Consider the following 14,277-nt stretch of genomic DNA (forward strand, 5'->3'; position numbering starts at 1 on the left):
ACAGCTACTCGACACGCTCTGCCAGGTGTAAACTCGACAGATATTAACTTAATTGTCAATGCAACAGAGCAGAATGTCAGTAATGCATTACATGGTCTATATCATCGAGAGTGATTTGAGGCCATATATGATAAAATCTGATAATTGGTAAAAAATTATTCTGGGACATCGTAGATGAGCCATCATAAATGAAAGGGTAATTGATTGTGGGACTGTTTTGAGGAATAAATATGGAAGTGATGGATCTTTACTGGGGAGAAAAACAAGAACAAGTGCATGTGGAAACAACCAGTGGCCTTTAGTTGACTTTATGGAAACACATTTTCCAGTTGCAAGAATTGAATCATTTAAACTACTCTTGGCTTTGTCAGTCAAATTTGATTAGGCATGTCATACAGTTTGATTTCTCAGTGGTGAAATTGACACAGAAATATTTCTGGAACAGCTGGACTCACTGGTTGAATTCTTACAAAAGATGAAATATGTTGAGAAAAATAATCATATAGTCAAGAAGGCAAGTGACATGCTCTAAACATTCAAATCTGGTGATAAAATGTGTAAACTTAGAAAAGCCATTTATGGGCTATGCCAAGCTGGTTGATAGTAGTATGCCAAACTGAATGCAACATTAACATCAGTTGAGTTACAATCCAGAAATTCAGATTCATGTTTTTGTCTACACAATGCAGAAAAACATCCAGCCTTCCCACTCATCTATGTAGATGACATTGTAATTGTGTCAACAGACTCAGATAGGCCAGAACAATTCAGGGATGAGTTATCAGCAAGATTTGTTGTCAGGGACCTTGGTGCCATGAGATGCTTTCTGAGCATTGAACTAAATTAATCAGTTGACAGAATTACATTTTGTCCAAGTGGATCTATCAGAGAAGTTTTACACCGATTCGGAATTTTACCTGAAAGCCACTAAGGAACCCATTGGCAACTGGGAGCAAGATGGATACAACAGGTGTGAATACAGAATGTGGTACTCATTATCCATTCAGAGAACTGATTGGAGCATTGATGTTAATTGCCATTGGTACTTGCCCCGACATATGCTGTGCAGTCAGTGAGCTATGCCAGTACATTAAAAGCCATATTTTTATTCACTGGCACATGGATAAGTGAATCCTTAGTTATCTCAGAGGTACCATAAACAAGAAACTGAACTACATCAAGGATAAGGAAGGAATCTCCAGTTTCGCGAATGCTTATAGGGGATGTTCCAATGCTGATAGGAAGTCATATGCTGGCTACAGCTTCACCTTATCCAGGTCAACAATCTCTCTGTGTTCACACAAGCAGAGAGCCATTGCTCTTTCATTAACTAAAGCTGAATATTGAAGCAGCAGAGGAAGCGATTCACCTGCCAACATTCGTGAATGAGATAACTGTCATACATGACCCTGATCAGTGACAATCAGTCAGCTGAAAGTTGGCACATAACTCAGTTTTTCACTAAAAGATGAAGCACAAAGTGTCTCCTCTGAAGTTGGAATACCAGCCAACAGGCGATATGATGGCAGATATCTGACAATGGCTCTTTCTGAACCAAAGCGTGAGAAACATGTTGAAGGTATTAGACTTCAATCCTTGAACCATTAACTTGAGACTCAATTCTTAATTTGTGATAGTGTCTAAAGATTGAGTGGGCATATTGAGATTCAAATTTTATCACCATGTAATATATTTGGTGTCTGTAGATATCACTATGCACTTGTTTTCAAGTCAAATGTTAGTAATACTGTATTGTTTCTGTGCAGTGAGTTACGAATAAAGTTGTTGTATAATTACATGTCATGCATGTGTTGTCAAACCAAACTGCAATAAATGATGTAAGAAGAAAGAGCATTGGGCAGTGTTGTGGTGAAAATTAAATTTACGTTGGAGGAATGCTGGGGAGACAGCAAGAAGAGAAACTGAATGTACTTAGTTGTAAGCACACATCCATCTCTTCAAGGAAGTGGAACAAGTAGAGGCACATTAACACCAGAGAGAGAGAGAGAGAGAGAGAGAGAGAGAGAGAGAGAGAGAGAGAGATAGTGTGTGTAAAAGAAAAAGAGAGAGGGAGGGATGTTGACCATTTGCTGCCAAAAACACACGACACTCCCTAATTTTCATGTAAGATTGGACATTTAGTTTGCTGTTTTATACTTTATAGAAATTGCCCGCAATAAGTGCATCTTAAATCTTTCCAGATACCTGAAGGCTCTCCTTCTTGATGCGTTTTGTGGATCGCAGAGTGTGAAGGAATGAGTGACATAATAATGTTTGCAATTCCTGTCATCTTCTGAATAAGACTATTCAAAAATACATCATATTTGCAAATCAGGAGCAGCTCACAAAATAAACATCAAAAGCACAAGAGTCAGAATTAATAGCTTAGTTCCCGTCTTTCTTTTCTGCGGGAGAGCGTTAACATAATGCACTTTGTGCATTTTGAATATTTTATTTTGCTGATGGCCAACATTCTATTCCAATACCTAAAAAGCATTCAAATCACTGGATATTGCTACTGCTTTATGCGATTGGTTAAAAATGTACTAATTACTATAGTCACTGTAAATTACTAACACATGTCCAGATAGGGCTTTGTATTCAAAGCAATAGCCAGCTAGCACCTTCTAAGTGCCCCATGGATTTCTAAGGAGATTTTGTCTTCATACTATACATCATACATTAAAATCTGTGTTCCGTAAACAGTTACTACATATTGTAAGATATGTTTTATTGTCTTTGACTGCTAAATGTTTTTTATGCATTTCTTAATTTCAGTGTTTGACAAGAATGAGCCCTTTGGCAGTTCCACTTACAGGCTCGTTACAAAAAATGGGCAATACATTTATATGAGAACAAGAGGCTATTTAGAGTTTGCCCATGGATCAAAAGATGTGGAGACATTTTTGTGCATTAACACACTTCTGTCGTAAGTATTGTTTATCGAATTAAAATAATTACACAGACCTTCAAAATGTAGGTCATTTAAAGCCCATTTTCACTTTCAGTTGCAGATTTAAAACATAAAAATTACTTTTCTTTAACATAGAACACTTATTAATAAATCAGTCACAATATTTGGGAACAGGGCTGATTTGTGTTGGGCATACCAGGAAATTCAAATAAACATATTCAGTTAAGACAGAAAATAAGTGTGAAAATACTTGCCTGCCTTTACAAGTCTTTACAATTCCTCTTTTTCTCCTGGGAGTTTCTTTTGATACACCGTCTCCTGTGGACAATGTATGGCTGATCACAGTGTAACATGTAACAGTAGTTAGAATAGAAAGCATTTTTAAACTGTTAACTATGTTTTGTTAAAGTCTTCACAAACTGTTTCATTAGCCCTCCAACAGTGGGCTACACTCATGTGTGCATTCAGTTCTTTCCATACGATTCTGTGGGGCACACCATTATGGCATCCGATATAATTTGTGGGCTAGTTGTACACTGACTCAGTATTTTCCCATCGAATATTTTTCTGTTGCTCTGAAATACCAGGAGTCACATTTCACACATTCTCAAGTCTCACGGCTGTTAGAAAGTTATGACCTGATGGATCACACTCCACACCTGTAAGCAACAATTTCTTGATAACAGTTTATAGTAACAGTATGAAGTTTACATCTAAGCAGCAAGAAAAATCTGTAAATATGCTTTTTCACTAAAACAGTGGCCGGCCGGAGTGGCCGTGCGGTTCTAGGCGCTACAGTCTGGAACCGAGCGACCGCTACGGTCGCAGGTTCGAATCCTGCCTCGGGCATGGATGTGTGTGATGTCCTTAGGTTAGTTAGGTTTAAGTAGTTCTAAGTTCTAGGGGACTTATGACCACAGCAGTTGAGTCCCATAGTGCTCAGAGCCATTTGAGCCATTTTGAACTAAAACAGTGATCAGTCATCTCATTACAAAACAGCATATTTACACTTCAAATAGAATCAAATTTATTATACAGCTTCACTTGCTCTATAACAGATGTTGTTATTTTCAACTACTGGATGTCACTTGAAAATGGATGTGACTGTCTGAAACAGCTATTTTGAATGAAAGGGAATGCATGTATAAGAAGGAAGTGAGACAGGGTTGTAAGTTATCCCCAATGTTATTCAAACTGTACATTGAACCAGCAGTAGAGGAAACCAAAGAAAAATGTGGAGTAGGAATAATAAAAGGGATAATAAATAAAGACTTTGAGGTTTGCCGATGACATTGTAATTCTTCCAGAGACAGCAAAGGACTTGGAAGGGCAGTTGAACAGAATGGACAGAATCTTGAAAGGATGATATAATTTGAATATCAACAAAAGAAAACCAAGGGTAATGGTATTTAGTTGAGTTAAATCAGGTGATGCTGAGGAAATTAAATTAGGAAATGAGACATTTAAGGTAGTAGATGAGTTTTGTATTTGGGCAGCAAAATAAGTGATGATGGCTGAAGCAGAGAGGATATAAAATGTAGATGCAATGGCAAGAAAAGAGTTTCTGAAGAAGAGAATTTTTTTTAAACATTGAGTATAGATTTAAGTTTTAGGAAGTCTTAATTACATTGTTGTTGACAAGTTTAGCAAAATACATACATTTCTATCAGAGGCATGCCGACCGCTATTTACATTCTGCAGTACTCATATTATTCCAAAGAGTTTACAAAGCAAAAGGGTTTGCAAAACAAAAGATGAATCATCTCTAAAATATATCATTATTTCATAAATTAATCCAGAAATTAATTTAATAATTAGTGTTAGATTGTGCAATTAATAATGTGAATTTTAAGTACGCCACAAATTTTGTAATTTCCAATATTTTTAAAAGGAGAGTAATTTTAACTGTTAGTACATATTGATTGTAACACATTAACTTCTTTTTATACATTTTAGCCTGAATATAATACATTATATAGAAAATCATATGAGTTCTTTTAATGAAACAGCTGAGATAATTTAAACCTATGTAAGAGTCGAGATTAAACATGGTAGCGGTTATCTCTTAAAAAAAAAAAAAAAAAAAACGGTAATTGTAGAGGATGATGATTCATTACAGCCTGGAATAGCAGTGTCTTGAAAGGAGGATATAAGATGAACATCAATAAAAGCAAAATGAGGATAATGGAATGTGGTCGAATGAAGTCAGGTGATGCTGAGGAAATTAGATCAGGAAATGAGACACTTAAGTAGTAGATGAGTTTTGTATGTGGGCAGCAAAATAACTGATGATGGATAAATCAGAGAGGATATAAAATGTTGATTGGCAAAAGCAAGAAAAGAGTTTCTGAAAAACAGAATTTTTGTAACATTGAGTATAGATTTAAGTTTTAGGAAGTCTTTTCTGAATATATTTGTATAGAATGTAACCATGCAGGGAAGTGAAACATGGGTAACACCCAGTTTATACAAGAAGAGAATAGGAGCTTTTGAAGCGTTACAGAAGACTGCTGAAGATTAGATGGGTAGATCATGTAACTAATGATGAGGTACTGAGTAGAATTGAGAACAAAGAATTTTGTGCCACAACCTGACTAGGAAAAGGGATCGGTTGGTAGGACATTCTGAGACATCAAGGGATCACCAGTTTAGTATTGGAGGGAAATGTGGGGGATAAAAATTGTAGGAGGAGACCAAGAGGTGAATTCAGTAAGCAGATTCAGAAGGATGTAGGATGCAGCCGTTACTTGGGGATGAAGAGGCTTGCACAGGATAAAATAACGTGGAGAGATGCCTCAAACCAGTCTTCAGACTGAAGACCACAACAACATAACAAAAGAACAATGTTAGCAAAAATCTCGAAATGTTTTTGACTGAATTACTACAGATTTTTACATATTCTTAAGGATGGGGAAATAAGAGTGTTGTAAAGAGGCAAAGTCACAGTCATAATTTGGCAAGACAAAAGAAACGATTTGTTCTTTGAGCAGTATTTGCATCCAATCATTGTGTATGATGGAAACAAAAAGAGGTGATGAAATGACTAAACCTCAGTTGATATGTAAGTGTAACGATACAATAGGCAGCTCTGGCAGAGGTGATCAAAAACTTTCTTGTTGCTAGACAACTAGGAAACAGCAGAAGTATTACAAGAATGTGCTTTTACACCTTATTGATCAATCGCTGTTTACTGCATTTATTATATTGGGGGCAAGGGGGAATTATTGTTGTTATTGTTATTATTATTATTAATAATAAAAATGTGGAAAGAAACAAGAATCTGGTGCAAAGATTGCGATGTGGGTGTATAGAACCTTGCTCAGAAAAATTATCAGGAAATTTCTCCTATGTTTTTAACACTGATTATGATGTTTGCTTTTCCTGCAATATATATGTTAAATGTCAATTAAAAATTGCTTCTAAATTCAGTTTTTAGCTTTCTTGTTATATTTCTTTAGTACAATCTGTATCTGATTATTGAATAAAATTGGTCCACAACTTTATAATGAAAAATCAGAAAATTTCCCTGTGTTGGAGGGTTAATGGCAGCTAATGTGGAATGGAGGCAAGGAAACTTTCTTCAGAAACAACCACACTATTCTGAATTATATTTTTGCTTTCAGTTTTGAAGTTTATTCTATAAGATCAACTACAACATGGAAAGGATAGACAGCAATTTGTCATGTAGTGGAGGCAGTGAGTTGCAGACAGACATGACGAAAATCAATGCTAGAAAAGTTCAACTTTTGGACAACATCCTTAATCAGAAGTAGGAAACACACACGCATTCACATAATCATAGTTTATATGCACATGGCCACTGTCATCTCTGGCCACTAAGACCTTACCTTCCAGAGGCAACAGTAGCCATGTGTGTGTGAACTGCACCTGTGTGAATGTGTGCATGTTTTCTACTTTGAGAATGAGATTTTTCACTCTGCAGTGGAGTGTGTGCTGATATGAAACTTCCTGGCAGATTAAAACTGTGTGCCGGACCGAGACTCGAACTTGGGACCTTCATATCAGTGCACACTCCGCTGCAGAGTGAAAATCTCATTCTGGAAACATCCCCCAGGCTGTGGCAAAGCATGTCTCCGCAATCCTTTCTTCAAGGAGTGCCAGTTCTGCAAGTTTTGCAGGAGAGATTCTGTGAAGTTTGGAAGGTAGGAGACAAGGCACTGGCGGAAGTAAAGCTTTGAGTGAGGACGGGGCGTGAGTCGTGGTTGGGTAGCTCAGTTGATAGAGCATTTGTCTGCGAAAGGCAAAGGTCCCGAGTTTGAGTCTTGGTCCGGCACACAGTTTTCTACTTCTGATTGAGGCTGAACATTTCTAGCATTCCTTTTATTGTGTCTGCCCACAGCTCCGTGTCTCCACTATGTTGTTGTTATTCTATCCTGGACTTTCTATTGATTGATCCTTACTTAAGGTTATTCCGTTCTAATCCATTGTTAGCCTTTATCAGGGCTGTCCCATTTCATAAAATGCCAGAATGATTTGTGCAGCCTCTCTGTTGACCAAAAAGCGTGGAAATAACTTTCAAGTTACCCCTTATGGTCCAAAAGTGGTCACCGTATTTCAGTTTTTTTGGACAAATACTAAGTTTTCAAAGCATATCTTGAGATGCACAAACTTTCCCACAGGTACAGGCACTGAAATTATCATTATGGAGGAAAACTACAATGAGACTTCTTTATGAAGAGCCATTGAGGAGTCTGCTTTCATTATGTCGCTCTTTATGTTAAATTATGGTACCCTAACAACGAGGAATGATACTGGAGTAAATTAGGTTATGCCCCATAGAAACGTGTTGGATCAGCTCTTGTTCTCTCTTTCCAAAGCATAAAAAAGAGGTCTCAGGGATGTGTCCTTACCTTTCCATTATTCTAGAATCTAACGGTTGTAGTAAATCCGTAGGAAGACATAAGCCTCATTCATTTCAGCCTGTATGAATGTATCACTCTCGTTGCTATATGGAGTGTCATCAAAGTTCTCCTCAGAATCTGAACCATTGTTCGTTAAGATTTCAAGAGAATCTAATGTTTTTGTGGGTTAAGGTACAGCTAGATATGGTACATTGAGGTATAGGGCAGACTCGGATAAAAAACAGCCCGAAGCTATACACATCAGAAGTATTAATTGTTACAATAATTCTAAATTTCTCTTCAAATCATTGGTATCTCAAAATTGAAAGATGCTTTCTTACCTTGAAACCTCTTTTACACAAAAAGAACGCTCTTTATGTGGGGCCATGTGTGATTTTGATTACAAAGGTTTTTGCCAAAATATGCATAGTATATTTTCTTTACCAAGTCAGTAATCTTTCGTTACTGTTTATTTCCTGCAACGTTACCACAGATGCAGAATAAGTTGTCAGTTGAATTAAGGCAACTTTCAGCCACATTTGCACAAACGAATAAAGGGATCACTTAAATGAGGTACATTCAAAAAGTAGGGGAAAATTTGTTCATGTTTAATTGTTGGCAGCTCAGAGCAAAGTTGCTCAAATTCAGTGCCACATATCGATTGTTTACGAAGAAACAGAAGTCATTGTTTTGTTTCAGTAGTTGTTGGCTTGCGGGTGAAAGAAAACAGCAACAGCGTTGAAAATTATTTCTCTCGCCAGTTGAGAAGTGTGTGCTGCAATTAGATTTTTATGTACAAAGGGAGTTACGTCTGCTCAAATTCGTCAGGAGCTGTGCATAATTTATCTGCCTGCTGTAGTGAGTAGAGCAGAGTATGGTAATAGAAAGTCCTTGATGTAATATAAATAATTGAAGGAATAATGGAAATTACTCACTATTAGGTTGAGGTCAATAGGCACATCAGCAAGACTGAAAACATTTTGCATAATGTACTTCTTCAGAGCTAACTACTACAGAAAGCACTGACACCAGTATGGCTCACTGTAACAGCGAAGTACATTGTTCCAGCACAGGAGTGGAGTTGCAATGTGATCTGATGCTTTAGGAGCTGAATTTCCTCCTGTCAGACACACGACTATGTACACGGCTGTGATGAAAACTCTAGTTTATCACAGATTATTTGAACGGTGTGTACTGGGAATCTTATTGACCAAAAAAAAAACAGACAAAAGATGAGTGTTTTGGGCCACAGTTGACAAGATAGAACTGGTATGCGTTCCTTCATTGTTAGAGCAACATGGCAGGGATAGCCTACACCAATGCAGATTCAAAATAGCAGTCAATACAGTGGCACAATTCAGACAAAAAAAAAAAAAAAAAGAAAAAAAAAATGTGCAGTTGCCTTAAATCAATAAATGATGACTATAATTTTTCTAGGATGAAAAGAGTATTCTTTGTGTTGATTTCATGTAATTTGACTCAACAGTTACAACTGAGGTGTACTTTGGAATGTCCACCAGAAGGAGATGCACCATCCAAAATCAGTAGCACAGAAAATTGTCATTCAGGAGGGTATTCCTTCTCCACAACAACACTAGTTTTCACACTGTTGCCTTTTGGAAACTTTTTGTCACTCACGTGCAGTCCCAGCCTCACACCCAGTGACTCTTAGTTATTTTGCAATCCTTTTACCCAGCAGAATTTTTTGTCTGTAGGCCTGTTACCTTCCTCAGTGCACTTTCTAGCACTAGATTAAATTGGGGGGGGGGGGGGGAGCGGTAGACAGTCTCCCTCACACACTCCAGTCCTTATTTCAAACTTCTCCGACAGCCTTCCATTCACTTTCACTGTGCATGTCATCCCTTTTATACGTGCTTATGTTAGTTTCATTTGTTTTCTCAGAACTTGCGCTCTTTCTCGTTCTTGCCATATTCCTTGCCTGTTCACATTGTCATTTGCTTTCTGGAAGTCTGCAAAAAGACAGCGAACATGTCTGTGAAATTCCCATCTCTTTCATCACACTTGCCTTATTATATGCAATTGGCCTACAGTTGATTTTAGCTTTCTAAATCCTGCATGCTGGAATTGAATTAAGTCCTCAACTTATGGTGTTAGATGCTTCAGCAACAGCATGCTCAGGATGTTATAAGCTGATTATAGTTAGGCAATTTCTTTGCAGTTGCTGCGTCTCACTGGGTCGCCTTTCTCGAGTATCAGACAGGTGCCAGAGTGTTACCTTTCTGCTGGGATACTTTCTCTCCCACAGATTAAACAGAGGTACACTCTCTCTTGTAGGATATCTCATCCCTCTTTCAGTATCTCTGTGACTATTCTGTCCATTCTTGATGTCTTTCAATTCTTCAATATTTTTATAACTTCTCCTACCTCTTCTGTGCTCAGCAATTCATCCTCTCTTGTTGGAACTGTCACTCTATTTTGTCTGTAGAATTCTTCTTCTTCTTTTGCTGCTGCTGCTGCTGTCATAACACTGTTGATGATTTCATCCCATTCAGATGATGTTTGACGTAGTTTTTCTGTTCCTCTCCATTGGAAAGATTTAAAATATTTAATTTCCTGTCTTGACTAATACTGTACATTTTTTCTGTGCTTGCTAAATAAAAAAGTAATTTTGTGAAAATAAGTGAACGATGAGATTTTTCTATTATTGTTACTGCAGTCAACATTGAAAAATCTCTTAAGAATTAATAATGAGCTTTTCCATTGCAGTCCTATGTCGCATTGACATATGAATAGCATAATAAACCATATCACAAAAACACAAGAAAATATGCAGTAATGTCCAAACCTTATGGGAGGGTATAAGCACTTTGTCATTAACAACATTCAGCCCTTGTATAACTGTGTTGAAAATACACTAATAGAAAAAAATCCCAGCACCAAGAAGGAGCTGTGCAAGATAAATGAAAACTGACAGGCATGTTTGTACCTCTGAAAGATTGCATCTGTTTAAATTTCAGTTCAGTCTCTTGAGAGTGATGCTAGTAGCACTGTAATGGTTGTGAGTGTTAGTTCCCTTGGAGACTGAACATAGTGAGTTGATGTTAGACAAGAACGACTTAAGGGACGAAGGTGCTATTACCACAGATCATTGATTTTGAATGAGGTTGTGTAATGTGGCTGTGAGAAACTGGATGTTCCTTCTCCAGTACTGCAGAATAACTTAGCAGGAATGTGACCATTGTACATGATTGCTGGAAGCTGTCATCATTTGGTTGAAAGAAGACTGGGCTCCAGACGGCCATGTAGCACTACCGAGAGGGTAGACTGTTGTGTTTGCTGTATGGCTGTGGCGCATCGTACTGTGTCTGCAGCAGCAATTTGAGCAGCAGTTGGCACCACAGTGACACAGCAATCTGTTAAAAATCATTTACTTCAAGGACAGCTCTGATCCAGATGCCGTGTAGCATGCTTTCCCAGGTGATGGCCATTGTTGATTAGGAGAAGGCCAGGTTAGTGCCTGCAACCAACCTATCTGTGGCCTAGACAGACTGGACCTGTTGGGGCACTATGGTGTGAGGTGCAATTTTGTATGAGAGAGGGAGCACTCTTGTCATTACCCTACACCCCTTGACTGCAAATTTGTACATCAGTCTGGTGATAAGACCTGTTGTGCTCCCATTCATGAACAGTATTCCAGTGGGAGTTCTACAACAGGATAACACACTCTAAAATGCCTCTGTTGTAACCCAACATGCTCTACGGAGTGTTGATATGTTGCCTTGGCCCACTCGATCACCAAATCTGTCTCCAATCGATCACATACGGGGCATCATTGGATGACAACACCAGCATGGACCACAACCAGCATTAAGCATCCCTGTATTGATTGACCAAGTGCAATAGGCATAGTACTCCATCACACAAACCGACATCAGGTGCCTGCATGACACAGTGCATGTACGTTTCCATGCTGACATTCAACATTTTGGCAGTTACATCAGTCAGTAATGTACCAGCATTTCACATTTGCAAGGGCTTTCCTAGTGTTTGCGTTTACCTATGAAATTGCAGTGTTAATCACTTAATATGTTACCTATGCAAATGTATTCCAAAAATTTTGTTACTGTATATCAATTATTTTTTGGTGTTGAGGTCTTTTTCTGTCACTGTATATGCTGCATAATTTTTTGTAGGGTGGTTAAGCATACTGAACATTTTTCCTCTGTGTTATGTTTACTGGATGATTGCTACTGTTCCTTTTAAACAAGTTGGATGATGAAGGTTATCTCTTAATCCCATTTCAGTGTATTCATTTGCATAAATTCATGCTGGTGTTAAATATCTTGCTGTAGTCCATATGTCATACTGTTGCAGTGCTAGGATATTTCATGATCATTGCCATAGTATCAAAATTCTTGGAGAACTGTATCTGTCAGCAACAGTTTGTCTATTATACACTTGAAATTATAAATGACAACTAACTGATGACCGAATACACCATGCTGTATATGCATGAAAACTTTGCTAACAATTATGTCTATGAAAAGCTCACCCTTTTAAAAGAATTGCATTTGAAAGGTAGAAAAGATGGTTCAGAAATTATAGATTGTAATGGAGAAGTAATTAAAAGGAAAAAAGTTGGGATAAGAAGCAGTTCGATGTTCCCTACAGCTCTATCGTGGTCTCATTGTATTATGACATCTTGGCTAAACAAATGTCAATCACCTCAATACCCATGAAGAAGTAAACTGTTCTGACTGAGATATTCTTGTAACAGCTTGTTCTTTATATAAGATTTTGGGTGTACACATATAACAGGTTATTGTGAAAGCAGCAGGCTTGTGATGTACGCAGTAAAACAACAGCCAGTGTATGTCTGTTAATAAGATTAGCTCCACATTGAAATGTTCAGACTGTATGCATTGTGTATTTTGGATTAATTCTTTCGGAATCTGATGTTGAAGTACTACTACATTTCTAGAAGCAGGTTTAACTGTTATTGTCTTCAGGCAGATTCTGTTACCGAACAATATCCAATAGCCTTGTGCTTTAGAATTCAACATGATTTTGTGCAAAAGGGTACTTACTTTGGAATCTCTGGGAGGTATCTGGTTACATCCTTTTTTATTCCACACTACATTGTCAGTAATATAAGGAAAAGTTATACACATGCATTGAACAAGAAAAAAGTATCAGAATTTTTAAATAAAAGTTCATGGTTGAATATAGAGCATTGCTTTCCATGAAGATAATAATTTTTCTCTTTGTTACTGAGTTGACTGAGTCTGGCTGTACACAAGCTTCAGGTCTCCCTTGGTCAAAACAGTGGATTTGTGTTAATAAAGAACAGGCTTTCTCTTGCCCTTTCCATCTTGATTTGGGCTTCATTTGAATATGTTAAACCTCTTTTATCGTGCCATCTTTGTAATCACTGCCAGTGATTTGTATCTAGTCCTCTCACTGTAAAAATTAACTGTAACAAATCATTGAATAAAAAATTGAAGATGCAAGATAGTGACGTGTACATATATCATGAGAAAGATGAAATATTTGACTGTTTACTGATTGCAGAAATATTTATGCTTAGAAGGAATGCCTGTAGCAGTATGGTACTAATATTTTCCAGGAAAGAAGAAGGTGAAGATGGGCTGCGGGAGATGAAGCAGCGCTTCTCTGCTTATGTCTCTGCACTGAGAGCTGCTGGAGCCGACTTGTCCTTGGCTGGCATTGCTGCTGCTATGAGTGCTGCACCGCCCCCACCCCGCATGGTGAAAGGTTCCGAGCTTCCCAAACTGCCACCCCCACCCCCACCACCATCTTTACAACCGTCATCACCATCACCACTGCCACCACCACGACCACCACCGCTACCACAACCACCTGCAGCAATCACGTCATTGTCATCGCCTGAGATTATGACTAATTCAGTGAGTAAACACAATTTCAATTATCCAAGAATATGTAATCATTGTGTGTATGCTAGGGCTGTCATATTTGTAAAAAAAGAACTCATTTGCAGTAAATTAAAGTTGAGAAATAAAAGGTCATTTTGTGACATATGTACAGTACACCGGTTGCTACTGTAGTATGTTAATTAAAAATTGCAGAGATTCTCAATGTGAGGGATGTGCTGCACCTCCTCCTCCCTCCTTCCCACCATAAAAGTGATGAGGGGGTGACATAAAGGCTTTTGGCAGTATCATAATACAAATATTCTGAACAGAACTTTTGTTCAGAGATTGGGAGGGGGGGGGGGGGGAGGAATAAAAAAAATGAATAATGCCTTTCAGTGTAGTGGTTTATGATATTTTATATTCTGATGGAAGAAATAACAGTGTTGAATTCTTTTCTGATGTTTAACCTTTGATGATATTGCAAAAGTAATGAAGTTAGAATGTAGCTAAAAATCTTTTGCTTGCTTATGATAATCTTCGGATATTTGTTATCTGGCAGTAGCTGCAATAACTGAAGGCGTAAGTTGTTGGCTGACAGATTTGTAGCTAGGAGGGATTGAGTTGTACAGAAGTTCTCAAACAAATA

At 37.8% G+C, this 14,277-nt stretch overlaps 1 protein-coding gene across 5 annotated transcripts in view; it reads left to right on the forward strand.

Annotated features, from left to right (window-relative positions):
* LOC126480743 (uncharacterized) overlaps window positions 1-14,277 on the forward strand; it is a 1,220,032-nt gene that overhangs the window by 1,134,951 nt on the left and 70,804 nt on the right. For all 5 annotated transcript variants that reach the window (XM_050104017.1, XM_050104016.1, XM_050104015.1 and 2 more), the window contains 2 exons: window positions 2,779-2,929; window positions 13,364-13,664. In XM_050104017.1, the coding sequence (XP_049959974.1) occupies window positions 2,779-2,929; window positions 13,364-13,664 (452 nt within the window). The remainder of the gene's footprint in view (window positions 1-2,778; window positions 2,930-13,363; window positions 13,665-14,277) is intronic.

This window comes from Schistocerca serialis, chromosome 5, assembly GCF_023864345.2.
Source record: "Schistocerca serialis cubense isolate TAMUIC-IGC-003099 chromosome 5, iqSchSeri2.2, whole genome shotgun sequence".
Classification (NCBI taxonomy): domain Eukaryota; kingdom Metazoa; phylum Arthropoda; class Insecta; order Orthoptera; family Acrididae; genus Schistocerca; species Schistocerca serialis.